Source organism: Copadichromis virginalis, linkage group LG17 (assembly GCF_057382275.1).
Source record: "Copadichromis virginalis isolate Kocher_CV1m ecotype Utaka linkage group LG17, C_Virginalis_male_GT1.1, whole genome shotgun sequence".
NCBI lineage: Eukaryota > Metazoa > Chordata > Actinopteri > Cichliformes > Cichlidae > Copadichromis > Copadichromis virginalis.
Genome location: NC_140634.1, coordinates 15,614,786 through 15,641,361, shown reverse-complemented (window position 1 = coordinate 15,641,361; position 26,576 = coordinate 15,614,786). Strand labels below are relative to the sequence as shown.

The 26,576-nt window shown below is 40.2% G+C and overlaps 1 protein-coding gene across 1 annotated transcript; it reads right to left on the bottom strand.

Moving 5' to 3' along the window:
* Nucleotides 1–359: 359 nt before the first annotated feature.
* Nucleotides 360–26,356, bottom strand: kifap3a (kinesin-associated protein 3a). Its single transcript, XM_085437571.1, is given in 17 exon segments — nt 360–434; nt 3,700–3,800; nt 7,319–7,453; nt 7,780–7,797; nt 8,945–9,124; nt 17,481–17,527; nt 21,865–21,925; nt 22,012–22,136; nt 22,963–23,062; nt 23,303–23,389; nt 25,340–25,375; nt 25,378–25,414; nt 25,568–25,626; nt 25,750–25,856; nt 25,858–25,893; nt 25,995–26,126; nt 26,334–26,356. Coding segments are annotated over 17 exon segments (1,305 nt in total). The 3' UTR covers nt 360–413.
* Between the last annotated feature and the right edge of the window lie 220 nt (nt 26,357–26,576).

The following is a 26,576-nucleotide window of genomic DNA, read 5'->3' as shown; positions in this document are numbered from 1 at the left end:
TCTGATGCGTCGGCAGGTTTGTGTTTAGCTCTTTGTGCAGAATCCGTGTACCTGCTCTCATTTACTGTTTTAGCTGTTTGGCGGTTGTAGAAATTTTGTGAGGTTTAAATAAAATAAATTTATATTTTAAAAACGATTCAGGATTTTAATGAATCTATATCACGTTATTCAAGCTAGAATCAATTCTAATCGATAAATCGATCATCAAAACCCACCCCTACTTCATTTCGCTGGGATCAGCTGCAGGTGTGACGGTGAGCACAGGTGCTTGGGCCAGGGGCGGGAGCCTGTAATGAGCACCGCTCATTACGAAAGAGAGAGGTCAAAGAACAAACAAAACGTGTTGCCTACCACAGAGTCAGCCAGCGAGGCACGGGGACCATGACACAATGTCCATCATCTCTACCCCACAGTCATACACCATTCTTCATGAGCTGTCAAACACATGATCCAACTAAATCAGTCAAGCAGTTCGATTAGAAGTATAAATCAAACAAAATGAATCCAGAATGCATCATGTCTGAATTGTACTGTACACTGATCAGACATAACATTATGACCACCTGCCAAATATTGTGTTAGCCTAAAGAGCCCTCACCCATTGAGACATGGACTCCACTAGAGAGAGCCCTGAATATGTGCTTTGGTATCTGGCACCAAGATTTTAGCAACAGATCCTTTAAACCTTGTGAAGTCAGGCTTCCATGGATCAGACTTGTTTGTCTAGCACATCCCACAGATGATCGATCGTATTGAGATCTGTGAAATTTGGAGGCCAAGTCAAATTCATTGTTGTGCTCATCAAAGTATTCCTGAACCATTTTTGCTTTATGGCAGGGCACATTATCCTGCTGATAGAGTCCACAGTCATCAGGGAACACCGCTTCCATGAAATGGTGTGCACATAGTCAGCAAATGTTTAGACGGTGATATCTGTGGTGCCCATTGTTGATGCTTTTGAGGGTGGACAGGGGTCAGCACGAACACCCTGACTAGTCTGCGACTACGCAGTTTCAATACGTAACAATTCATTCAGCCTTCGTTTCCACATGCATCAGTGTGTCTTGGCTGCCAGTTCAACACTGTTCCTTCTTTGGACCACTTTTGATAGATACTGACCAGTGCAGACTGGGAACATCCCACAAGAACTGCAGATTTGGAGATGCTCTGTCCTGCCCTGGTGATATGCTCCGCTCTGTGTGCTTGTGTGATATAAAGCAACTAGATGTAGAAAAAAGTGCTTGTATGGATGTCTGTATAAAAGGAATAGTGAATGCAGCACGGTGGCACGGTGGTTAGCACTGTTGCCTTACAGCAAGAAGGTCCTGAGTTCAATTCCACCATCAGTCTAGGGTCTTTCTGTTTGCATGTTCTGGATGGATGAATAAAACATGTTGTATAATGCACTTTAGGTGCTCAAGGACAGTAAAAGAAAATGTTATATAGGAGCCAGGCTTCTTGCATAATTCTAACCCTTGCTAGATGAAAACTCCATACACTTTTATATATTTAAATTCTTTTCATATTCAGATTTGTAGACATTGAGTGTGAGAGTGAAAAGGGGTGAGGACAAAATAGAGTGACAAGAAAATAATTTAAAAAGAAAGAAATTTGCAAATGCAAATTCTAGCTCTTACTCTCCGACTCGTTGGACTACTTGCTGTGTCAATTCCCAGCTTTCATTATCAACATTTAATGTCTCTTCCAGCTGATGACTATAAAAATAAAGGCAATAAATGTCCCAAAATAATTTTAAAAAGAAAGAGAGAAGAAGCGTCATTTCCTAAGCTACCCTCCTTCTGCTAACTAGTCTGTCTGTAAGTCTCTCCTGCACTGATTTAACATTAAACAGGAAAGGCTCTGAGCTGAGGGGTGGCAGTGGGCAGGGAGCAGATTCCTAACGCCTCACGGGGAAGTGAGGCGTTAGGAATCAGAGAGAGAGGGAGAGAAAGACTAGGGCGGGCCAGGGTTAGGTATCACATACCAGGGGCCCCAGACTCCAAATCAGCCCTGTCTAGACTCTCTGGCACCTGCATCTGCTTATTTACCACAGAGAGCCACCGGAGGCTTTGTCAGGGCCACAGCACCATGCCACAATCTGACCAACACAACTACCTCCATTCCCTCCTCCATCTCTGTAAGCACCTCTCCTTTACTTCTGGCTTCCCTGCTCTGTAAAGCTCGCATCGTACCAAATGGTGACCCCATTAAAACAGAAGACGGGGAAAAGGGCAGGTCAGTGAGCATGCTAAGAAAGTGATCAAATAGAGGGGTCTTATAAATCCAAGAAAGGTGAGAGGATAAAAAGGTGGAAAATAGGGCAAAACAGTTGGTCAGGGATCCATTTTTTACAAATGGAAGAACACGTATTCCCTGTATTGAATTGAAATTGTGTTTTGTGTGGGAAGATAAACAAGGAGGATTAAGTAGAAAGACAAAACTGGAAGTGAATCTTTGGGAATAATACAAGGACTCTAATGTTCTCAAGTCACTTTTGTTTTCATTGTGCTGATCAAAAAAGCTTCATAATAGTTTCACGAGCAGTATCCAGAAAGAACTTCACCAATTTAGAGATATCATCATTTTGCCACATATGCCAGTTTCCAGTTTGGAAACATAGGGCTAAAAATATTAAAATGCCAAAGTGCCCAAAACTGTAGTTCCCTAAGCCTCTAAAGCCTAACCTGTCGCTGGGATCAGACAGGTGCTTTTCAATGATATCAGGGTCATTACGGTAATCCAGGTACGGTGTCACAGCATGTCCACAAAGACGAAGGTTGGCTGACAGAAGGATAGCGAGTGAGTGTGATGCAAAAAAACAGACATTTTATTGTTCATAGATGTCTTGAACCAGCCAGTTATGGTAGTTTGATCTAAAACCACCTTTCATGTAAACCAAAGTAGCTCCTTGAAGTTTTCTGAAAGAATGCATCAAACAGCATTAAATCTTAAAATGTTCAAGCTTTTAGCCATGAAAATATTTTTACAGACTGGTTAAACAAAAACAAACGCTTTTGGTCTCTATGGATACTCTTCATGACATTTGTGGATTTTTATAACTCATACATTGGATGTGTTTTTTAGCCATCTCCTGAGCCTAATTTAATTCCCTGAACTCAACTCTCCACTGTGCCTGTGCCTTTGGAGAACTTTTGTTGAAATTTAAGGGCAAGGTTGAAGTTCACATCCTGGTCACACTGCAAACTGGTACTCCTTCTACCATGGGAGAACCCTGATGTTAACATTAGCTGCTAACACGGACATGATGGCAGTGATGAAAGGAATGACTGACCCGGTCAGCTCAATCTTAGCAAACCCAAATGATGTTAAAATAAAAGTTGAAAGAAATTTGTTTGAGGTTTCACCTTAATTTTCATCAGCAGCTGTATTTCGGTGTTTATGTCCCCTTTTAGTAATGGAACTTAAAAACGCTAATATGGAAAAAGATACAGAAAAATGTGAAATCGTGCCAGGTTGCTTTCAGGACTCACTGGAAAAAGAAATGAAGGAGGAAACAAAGCAATGTGCACACACTCTGACAGAAGAATGAGCAGCAATCCTCTGGTGGGTTTTGGTTCCAGATGTGGTGTGTCTCTCACTTTCGCTCTGTTTCTCATGCATTAATTCCTGTATGTCATTAGTTGCTGATGCTAATGTGTGTTTCTTGCTCTACTGGCAGTGTACATTAGCCAGTCTTACCTGCGGTATGCAGTCTGTGTCGGCAAACATGGACCTAAATTTGTGGTCCATGCTGATGTTATACAGAATGGACATGCTGAGCTGTCTCTGGCCCTCATCAGCTACAACATAAACACAAGAGAAGGAGGTAAGTCAATGGAGGAGGGGGAGGGAAGTTAATGGATGAATGACTGGTTGTGCTGTAATGTTCCACAGGATGCCAATGACCACATCTAGGAGGGCTGTGTGTTTTTCTAAAAATATTAATGGGATGAAAGGCCTCTTTAATTGAAGGTCAATTGACATTCAGTGCAGAATCAGCAACAGTCAACTGCAATTTCTCAGTTTGTTGCATCTCTTAAGCAGTTAGTAGACAAAAACATCATGAAGGCAAGATTGTCATGCTCTAAAGGCACAGCTCACCAAACATCACCAAGGCTGTAGCTGTCGCTCAGGAGGTAGAGCAGGTCATCTACTTACTGGAAGTTTGGTGCTCAGAGGCCTGGCTGCTGCAGTCTGCATGCCAAATATCCTTGGGCAAGATATTAACCCAAAGTTGTTCTCAGATGCATCTATCGGAAGGTGGGAAAAAAAATGGCCCCTTACCTGCGCAGACTCATTCGCAGAGAATTTACATTTTAAAGCATCAACTTTGCATGCGCCACCATGAGCACAGTTCAAAGAAGTATAACAGGAATGACTGCTCAGCCACTGGTCCCCTGCTGTCCCTGTCCACATCCACAGTGGGGTATAATCTAGGCTTAGGCTGTCGGTGAGCCCAGGAACTTTATGAGTTTGACCTGTGACCACAGCTGGGGGCCTGAAGGAGGAACCAGCTACAGAGAATTAATGAAGCTGAAACCAGAGTTTCACCTTGGGAGTTTTCATTAAGGGAAGTGTTAAGAGAGAGGCTTCTCACTGGAGGACAGCCACTGAGAGACACCCTGTAATGTCCACCAGCCTCCAAAGCCCCACCCTGTTCCAATTAAAACTGATCTCAGCTGTGTTCAGTCACTGGCTGTTTAGGAAGCCTTATCTCAGAAAAATTAGATCCAGATGTACTCAGTGAACCTCTGGAATCACAGAAGGGAGTGAATGCTAAGGAGAGGGAGCTTCTAGCTTTAATTGGGAAAACAGGAGGAAGCATCAATTTTACTGCCTTTAATAAGTTAAAGCCACGCTGCTCGCTGCTTTGGCCCTTCCCGTGTGCCCACCAATTGACCGGAACATGTGCTGCTCATTAGTGAGCCTTTACCTTAACCAGCACCTTGAAGTGCACAACTACCAACTGCACACACAGAGAGGCAATAAGCTTGTCCAGGCCAAGAAAATTCCCTACTTTTCTAGAATGAACATAGAGTCGAGGATTCTTTATGAGCGAAAAGAAAGACCCCATTAAATGTTCAAAACACAAGTAGGGTTAGGGCAGCAGAGAAGGAAAAAAAGGTAAAGGGGAGCTGTTAAGAATTAACTAGACTATGTTCAAGGGCAGTTAGTGGGAGAGCTAAACTTCAATTACACCCCAGGCTAATTTAAAACTGCCTAGCCTTTGTAAAATTACACCCACAAACATTAAGAAATGTCTGTGGGCTGCACCTCTCCATTGTTATTGAATTTTCTGGATAAATAAGCATGAAGGGTTGGGTATTTGAAGACATCACATACCACATAACGAGATGTTATAAAAATGCTTCACAAAGATCCCTGCCCCCACTTAAATCCTCTAATTTGTCTTGTAATGACAATCAACATGCTGCACTGTAGCTTATGATTTGAAGCGCTAGCAGTGGTAGAAATTTATTTATCAGTATTAAATACATTTCAGTAAGTGTGTTCGTGTACTTTTTCCCTCTGCCATTTCTCATTATTACACATACCTTAATTTATGCACAGTGGTTTGATTGCTTCGCATGTGCGGATTGGATTGGTTCTTACCGACATTTGGTGAGAATTTCATGTCAAAAGGGCCTTTAGGAAAATATTTACTTTAAAAATTAGTCACGTGTTCAATACTTATTTTACCTCCTATCATTTTCCAAATGACCTCATAAGATATATTTATAGATTTGACTTTTATTCCAAATCTCAGTATAATTTAGATTTGTGGAAAAGCTGTCTTCAACATATTTTCAATAAATTTTTGGTGAATGCAATTACTCTAACTGTGCTGTTTACAACATGTGAGTAAAGCTTTACAAACATTCTAACCACTTGCACTGTAGATCTTCACATTTTGGGTTGTGTGTTTGTGAAGAGCCCAAATTCTGACAATATCTAGCTCTTTTTCCAGTGGAGTCTGTATGCATTTATGATGAGTTATGTAACTAATTTAGGGGTGGGGGCATGCGTGCACAGTTAATAGTACGTAATAACATGTAGCAGTGAACAATCACGCCTGCTCATAGTACTAATGCACTAATGTAACTAATTTACAGTGGAGTCTGTATGGCTTTATGATGAGTCATGTAACTAATTTACTTACTTTCAGTTTCATGTGATAGAGTCATTTTAAATAAGCATTTTAAATAAAGTAGTTGAAAATATAACAATAACATGCTTTGTGACTTCTTGGAAATTAAGGCAATAACTTAAATTCAGTTTTATTTACTTACTATTTATTTATTTGTTTTGGTTTTGTCTTAAATTCAGAGAAAACTTATTTTTGGTTTATAAATTTGTTTTTGCCACAAGGTCCTGAGGTCCCAAGTCTTTTCTGCACTCCCGACCCCACTGATCCACTTTAATAGATGAAAAATGTAATTTACTGCACATTAAACTGTGAATTATTTTTTTTTACCAATGTTTATGCGTGAGCTGCAAAGCAGAGATGAAGAGAAATGATGTGTTCAAGCTTGATTGTCTGATGAAACAGGAAAGAGGTGATGATGTCAAGTAGAGTCTCCCTCTTCACTTTCATCTTATCAGTCAGGGTCAGGACCTCAGGTCTGGCCTGAACAGAGATCCAAAAGGCATGAAGGGAGAGGAGACCATTGCTGTGTTGTCTGTCCTTAGAGATAATTGCATTTAGTGTGTCAGCTGAAAACTGGACAGTTGGCAGAGGGAGCAGATGATTAATGGTCTCCTGGTTCACACACAGGGCACAGAACACACACACCTAGTGTCAAGACTATAAGCAGGCGTGATTGTTCACTGTTACATGTTATTACTTGTGCATGCATGCCCCCACCCCTCCACAAAGCTCTACCTAAATCTCCAAAGACATAAATATCCGTCTCTCAACCCTGATTGTATAAAACAAAATCATCTGACCAGAATCTGGCATGTTATTCGAACAAATACACTCTATTAATTATGTACTGTTACCTGAGCCTCTCCTGAGAGGTTTCAAAAGCCCCAACAGAGATGACGATGTCACACAACTCTGCAAAGACACATCCTGTGCAGCTTTGCAAAATGGTCCCAAGGGGAACTTCAAGGGATGGGCATAAAAGCTATATACATATGCGTTAATGATTGCAAATTAATAGCAGAGATCAATGCGTCTTTCTGATGTCCCGTGTCTTTCTGTTTTAGAAAACACCTTAAATGCTGGTTCCGACACATGAACCCACAATTAAACAAATCTACAGGAACAAACAAAGGGAAACATAAACACTTAATCTTTACTGGGACTGATTACCAAGCAGAGAGGAAAGTTTGGGAATGAATCCAGCCTGGTTGTGGAGAGAAGTGTCAAAAGACAGGCTGAACAGGAGGCGCAGGGTGGCGTCCAGGAGCTCCTTGTAGTCACTGGGAACTAAACGGGCCAGCTTCTCTACTGGTCACTTTGTATAGCACAGTATAAAGCACCTTGAAATGAGTTGTTGTGAACTGAAGTCAGATTGACACAGATATAGCACAGGGTTCAACTTCATCTACACTCTATGATTGTGACTATCAGCACAGCAGTGCCACTCAGTCTAGTTCTGCGTTCTAAAGTGTCTGTTTCCATCTCCTGTGATTTGCTGAAAGCCAGAAACCAGGGTGATACAATCTGCTACCAGTTAAAACACACTCATTGCTTCTGTGTGCAAAACTAGCTCCAGTCACTCCATCCCAAACCAGACACTGAGCTGCATTATCAACTGCAGCCTGTGTCACCTACCACTGACATTTCCACTGGTGACATAGGCAGAATAAAAATGTATTAGGCAGTACTGAACTCTTATCAGATTCAGTTTGCTGAGTAAATATAACCTGATGGGATCATCACTTTTTGATTCATTAAACACCCATGCCCTTAAATACTTCAATGAGTCAAAGTGTTGAAACCAACATTTCCATGCTGGACACAAGCTTGTGTGGGTATGAAAGTTTTTCTAATGTGAATTAAAGGTGTAATCAATGGTAAACAAGGAGATAAAGCAAGTTTCTGACAGGGTCTGGGCTTGATAAAGACCCACAAACTTGAACTAGACTGGAACCACATGGGACTGGATTAGGGACAGTTGAAAAGCCAGGGTTCTGTTTGAGCACTATGGCCCACCAAAGTGGACTCTGAATAATGTTTTTAAAATGAAAATCTAATCTAAGCATGGTTTTAACTGGCACTGCAGAAGGTTACAGACATTTGTGAAAATATTATCCTTTACATTTTTGTATACAGTAAAATAAATCCTCAGTCCTTTATGAGTAATTTATGTAATGTAACAAAACAATGCATTTAAACAAACCATTGATTAGACGAGGTGAAGATAAAGGTAGAAAATAGAATTTAAAAATCTAGTTTCAAACAGTTAGTCCAAGCTTTTCTAACAATGGTCATTTTGTTAAGATTTTACCTATTTTGGTAAGACTCTGTGCTCCACGGTGTCTGTAGGTTATACAGACTGTATGAAAAAGACAATATTATAATATTAATATTGTTTTACTTAATTAGAAGAATGTGAGCAAGAAGTCTGTATTAATTAGGCTGGTTTAACATTCAACATTTTTGCTGACTTGGGACACTGTCCCACAATCTTCCCTCAAATTATTAAACCCAGAGCAAACCAGATTCTGCAAGGCTAACTTCAGGTCCTTCCATAATATTTTTGTTGGATTAAGGTCATGACTTTGACTTGGCTACTAGAAAACATCTTTATTCTTCTTTAATCATCCTATAAATACTTGCGTTGTGCTGAAGGTAGCTGTTGTGCTGCATGAGATTCAGTATAGATGCCCTGATATTTTCCTTCTGAATTTTGAAATACTATACAAATATTCTGAATGCAGTTTTACAATGTTTAATAATACCTTCTCTTATAATCTAAGATCTTTTGTTTACCATTGTCAATCTTGCTCCCCAGGAAGATAGAGTGCTTCTTGAGGATGGTGATAACAACCAGCAGTAGCTCATTATCTTCACGGTCCACAATCTTCAAAAGCATGTGAACAGTGTTTTTGTTCCTCATCTTCAGCTCTGTGTGTGTGTCTTCACCCAGGTTGAGCAGCAGAAACAGAGCAACTGCAGGGTCAAAGATAACAGTGCAGGTAACAGTTATTTTAGCTGTGGTTCTTGTACCTTGCTTTTAAAGACTTTTTAGAACTGCTGTTTAGAGATAAATAAACCTTTACTTAATTATAAAAAGACACAAATACAAAAACACACTAAACTAGCAAAAAAATATGACTTATACAAGTGTACCTTAAAAACAGAATACTGTAAAAAAGTTAAATTCCCACCCGGATCCAGTAAGGGTCCTGCTAGACCCCCATGCTAAAACCAAGCCCTGGAATGGCACAGCTACGTCTGCAGCCTGTCCGTACTCTGTATGATTGTGTATGTGACAAATAAAGGTTAGTTGTTGTTGTTCTTTATTTGCAGCTGAATTTAAAAACGGTAAACTTTAATAAACTATTTTCATTACATGTGAATTGTTTTCAAGACCTTTTTGGTTAAATTTGATGATTAAAGCTTATAGCTCATATAATTCAGAAATCTAATATGAAAAAATAATAGAATATTACATCTCAAGTACGTAAATTAATATTTTAAAAGTATAATATGTGTCTTGGTCTGGTTCAGTACACTCAATCACAAACATGGGCAAAACTGATGACTTAATATTTGTCCAGATGATGATGATGATGATGGACAGCCTCCACAAGAAGGGTAATGAAGGTCACATCTGAAAAAACTGAATATCAAAGGATATGAATGGAAAAAAGTGATGGTAATTCTTTTTAGAGAACCGGCTCTTTTGGCTCGGCTCACTAAAAAGAGCCGACTCATTCGGCTCCCAACCAGCTCTTAGGGCGGTTTTGTTGCTTTAATTAATTTATTATCAACAACAATATAAAATTATGCAGAAAAGAAATTACTAATGTAAAAAAACCCTGTGTTTTATTATTTATATATGTTTATATATAAATATATACGGTGGCCCCTAGAGACAAAGCACGTATAAACTCCAAAACACGTTGCTAGCGTTAACTGAACTTCCAAAGCAGAGCTACTTAGATCACTTAAATTACACAATTGAAAGCATGTGTGTATTGTTTGTGTATTTATACACAAGCACTCATATATATTCAAATAATTTAAACAAATGTTCATTTACCTGTTACTACCATACACCAAATCCGGTCATTGGTACTTGCTGGCTTGTGTAGCCACTAGGTAACAAAAGCTCAACACTGTGCCCAGCATCCTGGAGCACTTCTGTTGTCTTTTGTATGTGTTTGGAGTTTTTACATGTTTTGGAGTTTGTACGTGCTTTGTCTCTAGGGGCCTCCGTAAATATACTTTTATTTATTCACTCCACATAAAATGTAATAAATAATTCATATAATACAAAAACCAACTATTCACATTTCAACTTTTAACTATTTAAATTTTCAGCTTTTTCCTTTTAAACAAATTTAAAGTGAAACCACAAAACACTGCAAACCACAACACAATAAAATATAAATTAAAATATGCAAAACAAAGAAGATGTACATTCTCTGTCATATAGGCCTGGGAGGATTTTTTGGGAGAGTGTTTTCCTACTTGGAATTGCATACATAGGATTCACTGCATGAATAATCTTTCTAAATCCTTTACCATCTGTAACTGAAAATAGTTGTGGATGATTACTATACCTTTCTAATGTGATGATGTTGTGTCTTGTTGTTGCCCCTGGCTCTCTTTCTCTCTCTCTCTCCCTCCAACTCTGTTCCTGTGCTACTGCAAGTGTAACTACTGCTCCTCCTCCCTCTGCTCAGTGCAAGCACAAGGCTCACGTGCGGAGTGAAGTGAAAAAAAGTGCGAGAGAGAGGGTGAGAGAAAGAAAAAAAACAAACAAACACGTCTTCTGTCGTTCACTTCAAAGAGCCCGCTCTAAGAGCCGTTTCATTCGCGACCAGCACATCACTAATGGAAAGTTGACAAGAAGGGAAACGTGTGATAGCAAAAGATTTATAAGCAATGGAGATGAAACCAGCCTTAAAGAATTATTAAATAAGAACTTGTGACAGCTGCTACAACTCTCACACAATCATAGCTGGAACACAGGTGGTGGTAGTTGATCCACTGTGCTTTCTCAAGTTCTTGATGGCAATACCAGGTAGTATGAGCTTGGTGGCATGATGATAGAGTGCGTAGCACTGTCCCCTCACAGCAAGAAGGTTCCTAGTTCAAAACCTGGCTGGAGGCTTGTGTGTGGAGTCTGTATGTTCTCCATGTGTCTCTCCAAGTACATCAGCTTCTTTCCACAATACGAAAACAGGATTAAGTGCATAGAATAAAACACTGTATGAATGGGTGGTTAAACTGTTGATTGTAGACTTAAGTTGTTTAAGCAGTCAGTAAGACTCACAATGTGCCATATAAATGCCAGTCCATTTTCATTTATAAAAGAACAGCAGAAAGTATTTATCTGTTACCTAGTTGACAGAAAGTGTAAAACCCCAAAATATACATGAGCTGAAGGCTGCTTTCAAAGCAATCTGGGCTTCAATAACAACTCAGCACTGGCACACGTGGATCACCTCCAAGTTATGCCACGCTGACAGAGTAATTCTTGGCAAAGGAGCATAAATGAGCATAAAAGATGATATTTTTCAGAATTTGGACATTTATATCTTATAAAATCTTTTTTTAAATTGAGCTCATGAAATATTCAAATAATACTACTTCCGCCAGTGGAAACCCAAACAAAACACGCATTTAGAGGCTCTAATACCTGCGTCTTAATCTCGCTGTCCATGTCACCTCTACTTGCGGCCTACATAATGACATGACTAAATATTTTTAAAAATTATTTTTCCAAAAATTAGTTAATATGAAGGCAATAGGCAGTGTTACAGGTTTAGCCCTAAAGAATGGTGACTCATGGGGAGTATAGCCCAGTTGTAAGTAAGCTATTGAGACTTGACTGTACACTGTGTTCGTGTTTTCCTCTGAAACAATAAGTTCCGTTGGAGCAGCCTTTCAACGCCTCTCTCTGTCTTTGACGAGCAAAGTTGACCCAGACAACAAAGTAAAGCTAGTTTTCAGCTACGAGCCCGACACGCAACCCGACGTATTAGCCAGAGGTCCCTTTGCTACGGTTCGGCGCCGCGGACCTGTACGAGATCGCTGCAAAAAGTGCAGCCTTACCTAATGTCCGCCCTACTGTTACTCATTTTATATTAAGATTTAAAAATCTAGTTGGTATTGGTATGGCGACTATCCTTCAGTAATAGTAATAAATCACACAGCAATAGTACATTCATGTAGTTGGAAAAAGCTTGATAGTATATTAAGTAATCCAAAGTATTCAGAATACGTTACTCTCATTGAGTAATGTAACGGAATACGTTACAAAATACATTTTAGGGCATTTATTCTGTAATCTGTAGTGGAATACATTTTAAAAGTAACCTTCCCAACACTGGTTACTGTTAGGTTTGTAGCATAAACCTATTCGCTGGAACGTTAAGACAATATAATTACACTGCAAGCAAGACGCAAGTAGGCAAACTTCTTCATGTTACTCGTGCACGGGAGAGAACCGGACAACCGCTTGACTCCAGTTGGTCTCGTCCGTTCTCCCATACACTGTCCTTTTATTGAGGTTACATGAATATGCATAGGTTCATTAACATACGACGTCTACATACAAACAAAGAGTACCTTGCCTGTGTGTGTGTGTGTGTGTGTGTGTGTGTGTGTGTGTGTGTGTGTTGCTGATCAAAGGGTTAAACATCCTTGGTCAGGAAGAGGGTAACCTCCCCCTCACCCTAGATGGTTCATCCTAGATAACACGGTGAGGAAGTCCTGCAGTTCATCTAAACAAAGAGCACTTAGACTAGAACAGACGTAGCTACGTTAATCCTACCATAAAACAATTAAAACAAGATGCGACCTCTTCCCGTGCTCCCAGGATATAGGTGTGCATTCTAGTGTGGAATGCACACCAAGCCTCTGTAGCCTGTTAAAGATCACACAACTTATCACTACACAATTGATTATACACCTCTAAGCATCTATGGTTAAATATTTCTAAGCATAAATGACAATCAACAATACAAACTCTAACATTCCCCCGTTTTTGACCTTTATGCTAGAAAGTTCCCAGTTATGCATACCTCATGTCTGACAGTTTCAATGTAAACATTTTTTTTACTCAGCATATGTCAAATCACCCTAAATTACTGTAAAAGTTACACAGTTTAATAAATGTATTAGCAGTTACCCCATTCATTGAGCTCATCTCATGGCAAACTGCATCTTACGAGCAACCAAAGAAATTGTTAATTTAATAGTGAAACTAAGAAAGTAACATTTTCAAAAACATCTCAGCTTGGTGGTGCTTCCTCCGGGTGTGCAAATCACATGTCTCTCTGCAGAGTGGTTTGAGTTCTGCAGGGCGTCATGAATGTCTCTTCTAGTTGTTTCGTTGTCCATAGGACCAGAGTCCAAATGTATGTAGAATAAACATTCAAACATACCAGTTAGTTTTGTTGTTTGTCAACATGGGTCTCAGCTATTTCCAAAGCTGCAGACCTCTCAGCACTCTAGTTTTATGGCCTCTTACCAGCCCCCATCACCTGACTTCAGACCTTCGTCTTGTGAGGGGGATATTTATGACTCCTTAATTGTCCACGCTCTGCAGAAAAAGCTCTCTGTGGAAAGGGTGCTGGGTTCCGTCATCTTACTGCTGTTATGATCCCAGCAGCCTTCAGAGTGTCATCGTATGCACAGTATAGTGGCACAGCATTAGGTGATGTTCATAGGAAACTGCTGTCATCACCACCATAGCTTCTGGTTCCTGTGCTTTCACAGAATCATGATGTCATCCTCGAACTCCTTCTGCGCTGTCGATGGAGCTTGGCACGCTCCCCTCATCCCACGAGTTTTCATGTTCCAACGCTGCTGAAGGTTTAAGGCAGAGCACGTCGTACACCTTAGTTGTCTTCCTCAGCGTCAATATTGAATCTTTCATTTTATTTAAAATCTCCTGGAAGCTCAGTAGCACAGCTCTCTGTGTGATGTCTGCTGTGCTGAAGATGATCTCTGATCCTCCTGAAGCCTCTCTCCTGGCCTCAGCTCCCATCTTGTGGACGATCCTCTCCTCTATTTTGCAGGCAGTTTCATGGTCCTTGCTGTGGCTCCAAGGTCTGATCTCATGATGGGCCCCAACCAGCTTGACCTTTGACCTCAACCACTGCCTGGCTGTCAGCTATGCCTGGAATGGTTCACGTTTCTCACTGGGCCTCTGAAGATTTCTCAGGAGATTACTGCTGCACCTGTATTTCCTTGCTAAGAAGAAAAACTTCTATTTGGAGAGCATATCAACAATCATCAAACCACATTCTTTAGTTCAGTGAACTTCACTTATAGGCCATCAAAGCCTCATCTGAACATGGATGCACCACTTGCATAGGTTTAATATTTGTAAATAAAACGGCTAATCACACAAATCACTGCAACAATAATAGTAAACATTGTTTAATGTTAATCCTTGGACCCCTCCTCTTGACGCATGGACATTCCCATGCGTCAACTCACCAAACCTGGATCCCTGTCTTAAAGAAAAAGATTAGCTAGATCATGTCCCAGGCAACATCAGGGCATCTCCTCTGGAGTAGCTCCGTAACCCTGCAATAAAAGATGTTAGCGTGTGTTGCATATTAAGTTTGCTTAACACCTGGCTCTCCCAGGAGCCTGCATACACACCATCACGGCCTGGAAAGCAAAATCTGGAAGTGAAACCAAACTTCATACCTGTAAACAATTGTATCATAAGAGTAATAAGCATTCAACATCAGCAAGACAAGTGTCATGTGCAGGTTTTCTCAAATCAGTAACTACAACTATTACCCTAATTCACCTCAGACATGGATTATCCCATGTACTCTGTTAACATTAATGTAATCAGTGACTTCTCTTAAGCAAAGTCACTCCACTCATATATTATTATTATGGGTTCAAAAGTGGCCAGCAAATGAGCCCATAATAAACTATTCCATAATTACCGTAATCTCTTATTTATTTTACCCATGTCACTTGTCCGCTTCAGCTGAATCTACTACAGCATTCTCAAAGAAACAAACATTAGCAATACACATTGACTGTGGTCAGACGGAGGTCAGACACAGGTCAACGGATTCTAGAGGTGCCATAAAACACCATAAAGTTAACACTCGCTGTGGAAAAAGTAACACTGGTCTCATCACAGTATGTCTCAAACTATATTAATTTCTCCATCAACATATGCCTGTAACTACAGTTTTCTTCACACATAAACCCAGAAATCTTGTAGTAGAGAAACATTAGCCAGTATTCCTATAAATCACATGATCAAACACATGAAGAACCGTAATGCTGTAAAAACGAAAATGCAAATGTTAGCGCTTGCGCAGGCGTATGCATACTTTGTCACAGATATCTCTGTGAGCACACAAGCTAGTGAATGACGCACACATAGTAAATTCACAGACACAGAAAATGGCATTTAAAATGTTAAATCATCACGCAACCTCGAGTGTTGCTGTCATCTTTCTGCTCCTGTAAAGGGAAGCACACACAGACTCATCTGCACCCCTGCCAGGCGGGGGTCAACTTCACACAGTCGTGTTACATCAGTAAAGTCTTGTCAGCTTTTGTCAGCTTTTACCAGTCAGTCAGTTTGTTTTCCTTTCACTCACTCATTCATGCATTCATTCTTTCTTTCTTTGCTGATAGTGGAACCTATCGTCGCATTTAGTTTCCACTCTCAGCAAAATGACGTCATTTCAAAAAGAAAAAGAAGAACTTTAGTTTGGATTACATCGCTGAATCCTTTTGGACTGGGACTGTCATTTAATAATTGTCCCAAATAAGTGGCTTTCTCCAGAGTCCATTTAAATGTGGAGAACTCACTTGGCACAATTTTCTCGACGACGTGTAGCGCTTTTAATTCCCGACGTGCAGATCTGCTTAAAGAACAGAGATTATCAAACAAAACTTTCAGTGCACTGTGAAAGTATCAAAATAAAAAGGCCTTGTTAAGTCATGACACAAACTCCTCATCATCTTCACAACAGGAGAAGAATCATCAGCTAGATTCACTCCAAACCAACCATCAACTGCACAACACACAACATAACCCTAATGTCATATTAGCTATGAGTTTAATTACCAGGTCTGTGCTCTTCACTCATTTAGGCCACAGATCTATTTTATTCAATTTTCCTTTTCCCTTCATCATAAAACATGTGACATGCTGTCATGCACTTCACAAAACAGTCTGTTCTGACGTATTCAGAGTTGTGTATCTAAATACAGGATTCACTCGCACATCAAAGCAGGAAACTCAGTGTTTTAGAGTCTCTACTCAACACACAACAAACTCCAACACATCTCATTCACTCGTGCTAGAATTCAATCACCTTTCATTAATCTAAAACCAATCAACTAATTTGCATATCAGCTATTAACCCACTAAGTTGACAGGACGACAGAAAAGCATGTTCAAAATAGTATCACAAAAGACAATTTCCCTCATACAGTAAATTACTTATGCTGCCTCAATCAAGCAGGAAGCTTCTCCCAATTTACCATTTTAACAACTAAATTTATTGTCTGATCACTGGTTTATCAAACCAGGATTTTTTTTTTTTTTTTTCCCACAAAAGTTAAATTGTTGTCCTGCAACTTGGAGAGTCAATTTTTTTTCTTTAGGATAAATTCAGCATTTGATAACAAGTGTCTGCTAAATTGACACTATTGTAACACTGATGAAAGATAACAAGCTAATTTTCATTACATGTGTTTGTGTTATTAGGCAGGTCTAATGCATGTCTGTGGAGCTGCATCTCCAGCAGAGCATGTTCTTAAAGCTGCCTTTCCTACACACTTCTCTGCTATTATTTAATCATTTCTTAACTAATGTGCTATGAGTCTTCATGAGTCATTTTGTGTTTGGAATTGTTAGTAGGGTTAATGCATGTTCTGCTTGTGTGTGTGTGTGTGATTTTGTATATGTTTCTATTTTCGCAATGTTTCAGACTCCGTCTCAATTTTCCAACTTAAGCAGTCAGTTTTCTTTTCCCCAGGTTTGCTAACCCAAATTTTGATTTCCCACATTAAATAATTCCTATGCGTTCTCACCTAGTCTTCTCACTCTGTTGTCCTCTCCCACTTCAACAGTCCAACAGCCGGCAGTTCTCCTTCAGCTTTGTCCTGTGTCCCACTGTCTCTTCTTGCCATTTTACTCCACAGGTGGCAAATGTCAAACTCCAACTGTTCAGTTCTCCTCAAACGTTTTCTTCACATGCACAGTGAAGTCACAGCCACTCTCACTATTGTCCTCTGATGCGGTTGACTTCGTGCTAGTGGCTGAAGTGCTGCTGCTGCTGCCTTCCTGGGCGACTTCTTAGCAGCTGCTGCCGGTTTCTTGGCTTTGGCCGCAGCGGGCGTCTTAGCTTTGGTCTCAGTAACCCTGTTCATCTTGAAGGATCCGGAGGCCCCGGTGCCCTTGGTCTGCACCAGAGTGCCCTTCGCCACCAGACTCTTGATGGCGGTCTTGACACGGGCCTTGTTCTTGTCCACATCGTAGCCTCCGGCAGCCAGAGCCTTCTTGAGAGCGGCCACGGCTTTCACAATCAGCTCGCCCACGCTGAGGCCGACCTTCTTGGGCTTGGAAGTCATCGTCTTCTTCTTCTTGGCCTGAACCTCGGCGCAGGGCGTGTTTATGATGGAGCCTTTCCCACCACAGCGCTGGCACGTTGAACGCATCATGAAGGGTCCATTTCTTTCATGTCGCTAGCCAGCATGCTAGCTGCATGTGGCTTGCCCGAGTCACTCAGTCCTTTTTGAGCATTTCAACATGCTGCCACCGCCATCTTGCTCGCCCCTCCGTGGAATTCATCCAATCAGACAGGAAGATGGGTTTGCTTTCTTCTGCTGCTTTGCTGGGACTTTTTGTGCTCAGGACTTGCTGCTGTCTCTTTATCATGGAGCTGCATTCCTTATCTTCAGGGAGGAGTGAGCTCGCTTGTGAGGTTGAGAAACACATGGCACTGTAAATAAGTCAGCCAGAAACTTGGCCTGCATGTTTCCAATGATGTTAAACTATAACTTTCTTCCGACCGCTGCATGTGGAAAATTGATTCAGGTCTGCTTTTCACCTGAAAGTGACAAACTAAGACATTTCATTATTATCATCACTGCTTAATCAACACATATCTCTCTCTCTCTCTTGCTCTGTGTTTTTGTGAACAGTCCTTTCTTAAAAGCAGAAAATGAAATTATAGTTGTTTTTTTTGGTTGATCAACACAAAACCTTTTTCCTATGATTATTTTTTCCTACAATATAAATTCTCCCTCTTATTCACTCTTTTTTTTTATTTTTTTATTTACAATAGCTGGTGACCTGCAAAATCACCGCTGTCACTCACAATCAAAGGCAATTACTCTTGCACAGTGCACAAAAACACTGTGATGTCAGACACATTCACACTCACTTTGTCATCTGCAAAAATAAATCACATGGCTGATGATATGTGCCATGGTGATCCGTAAATATGATCACCAGTTTATTTAACTATTTTTCAACCCAACAAACAAATAATCAAAAACATGATGCTGATGTTATGAACACTCTACACACAAGTCAAGATGCAGGAAAACTGCTCATGGAAACGTTGCACACTCCAGTTATCACAGTTATCATAGCGCTGTTTCCCTCTCTTAGAGTAGTTCTCAGACAGCTCTCGATCTGATAATGTGTAGCCTGCTCATCAGCTCAGAAGAAAAAAAAAAAACTGCAACGCAACATCACACAGTAGTTGCTCTGCCCACAGTGGCAAAGTCTTACACTTTCATATTCAACTCAGCTTCTCCATCATGTACTTTTAGATGTTTCATACAGGGTTCAGCATATTAGTTGTTTTCACAGGTGTGCTCTACATCTCAACAATGGTTCATAATAAGACGACAGTCTTCCACACAGGTCAAGTGCCTCTATGCACTTCAGTAGTTTAAATATTTATCTATATCACTTCACCTCACATGTCATCGTACTGAATTTAAGCAACCACAAGCGTAATGTAGATGACTTTTAACAACTATCCACCTCAATTAAATCTATGGTCTGGCACACAGGCTGCTGTCGATCAGGGCAAGCTAAAGAATAAACATTGTGTCAGCAAGGGGTGGGGGGAAAGCCATTCACCAGAGCATATCTTAAGTGCTGCTGATGTGGGCTGGCCTTCTCCACAGCTCTCCAAGGCTGGTGTGTTTTCTGAAAACTTCTAACATTTGAATCTCTTCCATTTATAAGCCTGCGATTAACCGCACGGCTCAGGTCCGCGTGACCGCGCTCACGTGAACCCGCGCAGCTGTGGAGCCGTCGCTCTCTCTTTTTTTTTTTACATAAATACTTTGTGCTGCCAGGAGCAAAGTCCAGCACAAACGTCTGTCTCCCTCCGACTCACTCTTGGTTGCTTAGAAACCCGTGATAACAACAACAGTCGGTGTCACAGACCACATGTTCTGCTCCGCACACACTCACACAACAACAACAACAACGACGACGACGACAACAAAAACAACACAAAATAGGCCTATCGTCCAGCACAATCTGGACCCCGCGGAACTTCTCAACGCCCCACAAAGCGGCGGAGAACTCACCTCTAGCCACACAAAGTAGCGAGGAACCTCTTGCTCCACAAAGTAGCAAGGAACCCGGGTATCGCTACACAAAGTAGCGAACTTCTCAACGCCTCACACAGTGGCGGAGACTGCACAACGACACGGTTATAGAGTCGGCCTCTTCTCAACGCCTCACACAGTGGCGGAGACTGCACAACGACACGGTTATAGAGTCGGCCTCTTCTCAACGCCTCACACAGTGGCGGAGACTGCACAACGACACGGTTATAGAGTCGGCCTCTTTAAACTTACTTGGCGTTGCTTAGAGTGTAATATCAGCCCGAATCCCGCCGACCGTCATTCATCGAGGAGAAAAGACAGACCGCGAATCCACAGGAACTTCCTGGCTGACGTCAGGCTTTCAGCGTGCCTCTCCTCCCCTCGGTGAATGCGATTCCAGGGCTCCGGCATCGAAGGACCAATTAATGTTAGGTTTGTAGCATAAACCTATTCGCTGGAACGTTAAGACAATATAATTACACTGCAAGCAAGACGCAAGTAGGCAAACTTCTTCATGTTACTCGTGCACGGGAGAGAACCGGACAACCGCTTGACTCCAGTTGGTCTCGTCCGTTCTCCCATACACTGTCCTTTTATTGAGGTTACATGAATATGCATAGGTTCATTAACATACGACGTCTACATACAAACAAAGAGTACCTTGCCTGTGTGTGTGTGTGTGTGTGTGTGTGTGTGTGTGTGTTGCTGATCAAAGGGTTAAACATCCTTGGTCAGGAAGAGGGTAACCTCCCCCTCACCCTAGATGGTTCATCCTAGATAACACGGTGAGGAAGTCCTGCAGTTCATCTAAACAAAGAGCACTTAGACTAGAACAGACGTAGCTACGTTAATCCTACCATAAAACAATTAAAACAAGATGCGACCTCTTCCCGTGCTCCCAGGATATAGGTGTGCATTCTAGTGTGGAATGCACACCAAGCCTCTGTAGCCTGTTAAAGATCACACAACTTATCACTACACAATTGATTATACACCTCTAAGCATCTATGGTTAAATATTTCTAAGCATAAATGACAATCAACAATACAAACTCTAACAGTTACTGGCTCTAAGAATACTGCTGATATCTTTCTTTTGTTTTGTAGCAGTCCTCAAGCAGATTAACTGCATATGCTTCTTAAGTGTAACCAGTGATTAGGTTAATTATTGGTTAATCTTGCATTTAATTTCATGTAAAAACAGTGAAGACAAGCAACCCCAGGTATTTTTTTGTCTGATCAGCAGTATAGCACCCAAAGTATCCACCTCACTATCCATGACCAAGAAAAAGAGCACATCTTTCCTTGTGAAAAGCTGAACTTTTCATTTAGTTTCAAAAACATCATATAGAACTATGGATTCATTCATACAGATGATTCATATTAAAAGTAAAATCACAGACAAAAAATTAAGAAAGAAGGCAAAATAGACCCACAAAGGACATAAAATCCTGTTACTGAAACTAGTTTTACAGCACGGTAAGCATAATTAGGAACAACAAATAAAACCAAAGATCTATTGCATAGAGGAAAATTAAAGTGAAGAACACTCTACCTTGGAGAAACCTGGTTACAGCAGGATGATTATGTTAGTTTAAATCTACACCCAGACTCATACTAATTGCCAGAGTCCTCAAAGCACAGGCCGAGGAGGGAATCTTCCACTCCAGCTTATTAATCAACCAAAGACCGAAACAGAGTATTATTTAATTTGAAAGCCTGACGCTTAGCCTGAAAACCTCAGAAAACTGTTTTATTTTTTATTTGTTATCCATCATCTACCTGAGCCTTACTCAGAGTTTCTACCCTATTTCTATCGATCTGACTTTTTATCTGACTTCAGTGCTCAACTCAGATAAAATAATTATTCTGGCCACTTTTTAACTCACAAAAGTGCTGCAGTTATGGCCAAATGATGCAGTTTAAGTTATCATTTAATGTCTGTGAAATTAAATAAACTTAGCTGATTTAATTTTCTGGAGCAACAACGGGTCAAAGAACCAAAACAGCAGGAATCACACCTAATTTATCAACAATTATAGCTGCATACGGAGAACAAGCCACAGGACAGCTGAACTAATCACCCACTAAAATTAAGTCTACATAGACTTCTTGTGTTCTTCCTCTACTTTCTTTAGATTTTTGTCCTCAGAGAGTGCTTCATGTAGCAATAGTCAAGGAACTCAAATAAATACAAACCACAAAAAAAAACACATAATCAAGTGTTTTTGACTCTTTATAAAGGGATATAAGCCTCCTTCTTCTGCAGCTCATCTTGCCAAAGGTCATACTTCTTCAGCTCATATTCAATGATATTCACACACAGGGACCCAATCTTGAAATGTGTGATCATTCCATGGAACTGAAGTAAAAGACTGCTATTTATCCAAAAGTGAATTTTCAAAACTATTTTTTTTTCTTTTAATCAAATTTGGGATTCCAGCTGTCATTGAAATTACCCAATCGGTCACCCCTGAAATATTTTACAAAGCAAACTGACAAAGTCAAAACACATCCAGTCAAACAGTATGTCCTTGTCTGACGCATAATCAGCCCAACCTGAGCCATTTCACAAGCCAATTAGTGTAACATGGACAGGGAGACAAGCCAAGAATGACGATCAGTTTTCAGACATACATCTTGAAGCCTAAATTCGCCCTGACAGACGTTTATGTGTTGTTTTAGTGAGGGCTTATTTTATCGTTTCAAAACACACAGCTAAAGAGTAAAACTTTGCTGCCAAAGATGGGTGATTAATGTGAGAGAGACAGAGAGAGAGCAGATAAACATGAACATGACCCTGGAACAGGACAACTGAAATATAATAATATAAATAATCTAACAATATATTAACAAGATGCATATGGCTGGTATGTTCGGATGTCCAGATACCTTTGGCCTAACTATGGTGTTGAGGTGGGGTCTTGGGTCAGCTCCAAATGGGGGAGGTGGAGCTGGATGGCTCAGGGCCATCAACAGGTGAGGTGACTGGCACATCTCTTGTACATGAGCTAATCCCTCTGTTGCTTCCCATTTCAGCAGCATGCTGGAGCAGTATGCAGTTAAGGAGCAAACCACATCACTGTTCTCCCTGCCTCTATTGTAGATACACCAAGCTTATTCTAGAGTGACTTGAATGCCATCTCCGATTCTAAGCCCTGCTATGTTACTACTCTTGAAACAATATACTAGATTTTTTACCTGGAGAAACAGAAGAAGACAGAGATGATGGTTGTTGCCAAGTCTATACTCCACTTCCAGTCTTCTCTTAGGACTCTGGCCAAGGCTCTAAGGACAGTTTCTGGGAACAGACGGGTAAACAAGAGTCATTATAGATATGTGTAATGCATATGCAGGAGACAAAATAAAGGAATGAGGAAGGAAAAGAAAGGAAAAGCAGAGTTTTTGAAAGTGCAACTGGAGGTTAATTTAAAAGAGTGTTGGGTAATGTGATCATGCTGACTGCTACTGGGGATTGTGACCTGTGGGTGCTTCACATCCAACATATGTCTCCGTGTTCATCTCTTCTTTCCACCCTGACCCCAGAGTCTCGGTTCACATAAATACTTGGCTCTTATCAGTACTGGACTGCCTGATGTGGCGTGGCAGATGGAGTGAGCAGACAATGCTTTATGACAGAAACAAATGAAGTTGTGCCATCTCACAAAGGATGGAGGCAATGATGGATACATGCTGTTACAGGGAAAAAAGGGCTTTTGGTCACGAAAGGGAGACGAGCAGGAGCTGAGCTCTGTTTTCTTCCCAAGTCAAAGAGTAGCAGAGTGAAGGAGCTATAACACTGAGATCTTAGTGAGTTCTAGCAATTTTGATCTAAATACAGTCATTAAGTAAAGGTTTGCAGTAATTCATGGTTCGTCTTCTAAAAGTCATGTGAGCTTAATTCCAATTTTGAGCATAAAGACTTTTTATAGATCTGAGTAAGGTCAAGTCAGAGAATGATCCAGGAAGAATATCTTTGAACAAACACTTAATAATCTGATCTCAGTATATGACCACCTCATTCAGACTGCGGCTTTTTAAATTATTATTATTATTTTTAAATTTTATTTATTTGAACAACTCTCCTATCTATGTACAAATACAGTTTCTTCAGAGAAATAGAATACAGAGTCACAGACTTAAGGCACAAATATAGGATCTATAGAGGGAAAAAAAGAAAAAACAATATGTAAAAAAATATAATAATAATTAGAAAAATAAATAGTAGTGCGTTACACCCAACACTGCACAAAACTATCTGTTTTTCCAAAAAAACACAAAAACTTTTCAGTAGTACTGCATAAAATCCTGTTTACTCTTTCCCTCCCAGGCTTCTAGACTTCTAATTGGCCAACATTTCTACACGGCTTGGATTTGGTTCTTCACAACGTTTGACTGTGTTTTGGCCGTTTACATGTGGACGGAGAGATTTTTCAAAACTGCACGTGTGGACAAGATTTAAAAAAAAAAACAAAAATGGAAAATCTCTGTTTTCAAAACCCCTCTTTTCCTAGAATTTGTATGAGAGCTGTAGAAGGTTTTTTTGAACCTAAATTTCCTTAATTTTTTGTGTTCTATTTTTGATAAATGAGTTTCTTGTAAGAAAATTATCTGTGTCTTCTCCTTTTTGAGTTTAGTCATAATCTCGGCTCTTTTAACTGGGTTACCAGTGCCATCAACATTAAGGACATACACTTTATTTCTTCATGTGTAGTATGCATTATCCTTTTGTGATTTACTGGCTGTCTTTTGAGACCCCCACAGGCACCCCATTGAACCCTTGTTTAAATAAAACATTTTCATTAACAAACTGCAACTTAGTTTAACTATGTACAAATAAGAGGACTTCAATAAAGATGTACCAGCCACCTTCCCCACCTGTTGTTCCTCTTTTTGTTTTTTGGGGGTATGTCTCTCGTATTGAAAAGCCCCCCCTCCAGTAATGAGATATGACTCACGAAAGATTGTCACACTCATACTAGTGCTTGTTATTATGTACAGTCCATCCCTAGCCAACTTTGTGTTCCATATAGTCCTACCAGACACACCTTAGATCCATCTTGTTGTCATATGTCTCCATATTTGCCTCTCATTCATTGTTATCCCATATGGAAAAGATATATGTAAATCTTATAAAGTTTCTATCTGTCTTGTGTGAAACTTGTATGAAAAGCATACAAGAGTGAAAACAGATATAAGATCCCTTGAAAAATTATATAAATGAAACGTATGTTTTGGATACTTACTAAAACAATATATGAAAGTAATGAGACAGTGGCCACTTTCATGAGTTAATCATATAAGCCTTATATGATTAACTATATGAAGTAGGTCACATCTTATGCAAGTCTTTTATAAGTTTTCACTATTTCTTTTCCATATGGGATCCCTATGCTGAAATTCTTGAATTCTCTCTTGAGCTCACCTGCTAGCCAGGACTGGACCGGTTTCCATGTCGCTGCCTGGTTGACAGACGTCCCTCAGTGCTCTTTTTCTCTCCCTGCTGATATAATTAGTGTTTTCCTAAGGTCACTTGATATAATTAAAAGTAATCAGAAGAGCACAAAACAAGTTAAACAAGTCTTTTCCTCAATGTCCTCATAAAGCAGCTCACATATTCATCAATTCTGATGATGCCCGCTTTGTTATCCACCTGTAAGAAAATAAACACCAGTCGTCAAAGAGAATACAGTACCATATTGAAGAATAGTATATAAACATATATACTGTTTTACATATGATCCAACACTGCACTCCATTATTAACTAAAACAAGATTTTGATGGAGCCTTAAAATCAGTCCCTACTTCTAATCCAGCATAAGGAGGAAAGTCTTGAAGTGATATCTGTTTCTTCTCCTGGGTGTCTGTGAAAAGCAACATCCACAACAAAACTATTACGATAAACTAGTTCCATTATTCATAAAGAATGAGTCTTACAACAAATGCTCGCAGTCATATTAAAATAGTCCTAGAAAACTCATCTGTACCATTTGATTGCTTGCCGTTTTGCAGGTAGAAGAGCAACTGCTCCACTTCATGGAGTTTAGATGGGTGAATCAGTGGAGATTCCTCAACCACCTTCTGAGCAAGAGTGTGTGTCTGTGCTGGCATTCAGGCCTTTTAGGCAAATGCTAAAAGTGGCAAAAATGCAAAGGTAAACATTAAATTACAATGTTTTTTTTAATGTAAGGTACATAACAAAAAATCAGCTCATGTCAATAATTAGTCTCACATTTTCTGACAATCTTTTTGGACGACAACCTTGGGTTCCTCCAGCTCCCCAAGAACAGTTGCCTCCACCTTATACTGAACAACAAGAGCTGTGTCAGTCGGGTGGATATCCAGAGTACATCCCTTTAAATTCCTGTGGGTCAAGCAATTGTAAAATTTACACCAAAACCATGGTGTTGTAATCATCTGCAGAGAGCTAACTGCCAGATACTAACAGCTCTCCAGTGAGAATCACCTGTTTTGATTTCTTGGGTACATTTAAAACAATTCAGCTGTTGTTACTAAAAAAAAAAGATGCTACTGGAAATCTCAGTAAACACATCCACCATCTCATGACTACCTGACAGACTGGCTGTAGTACATGATACTGGGAAGTGATCTGTCTGGTATTGCGGGGCTGTGGTGTCTCCATTTCTAGTCACCTTGTACAACCTCAGACTTTCAATACAACTCTGGGTCATGCCACATACAGAAATACTGTCATTAGTCTCCGGTAGTTTAATTTACAGAGCATTGTGGACAATCTTTTGGAGTGGTCTGAAAGGAATCATCTGCTTTTGAATGTGAAGAAGACCAGAGAGAT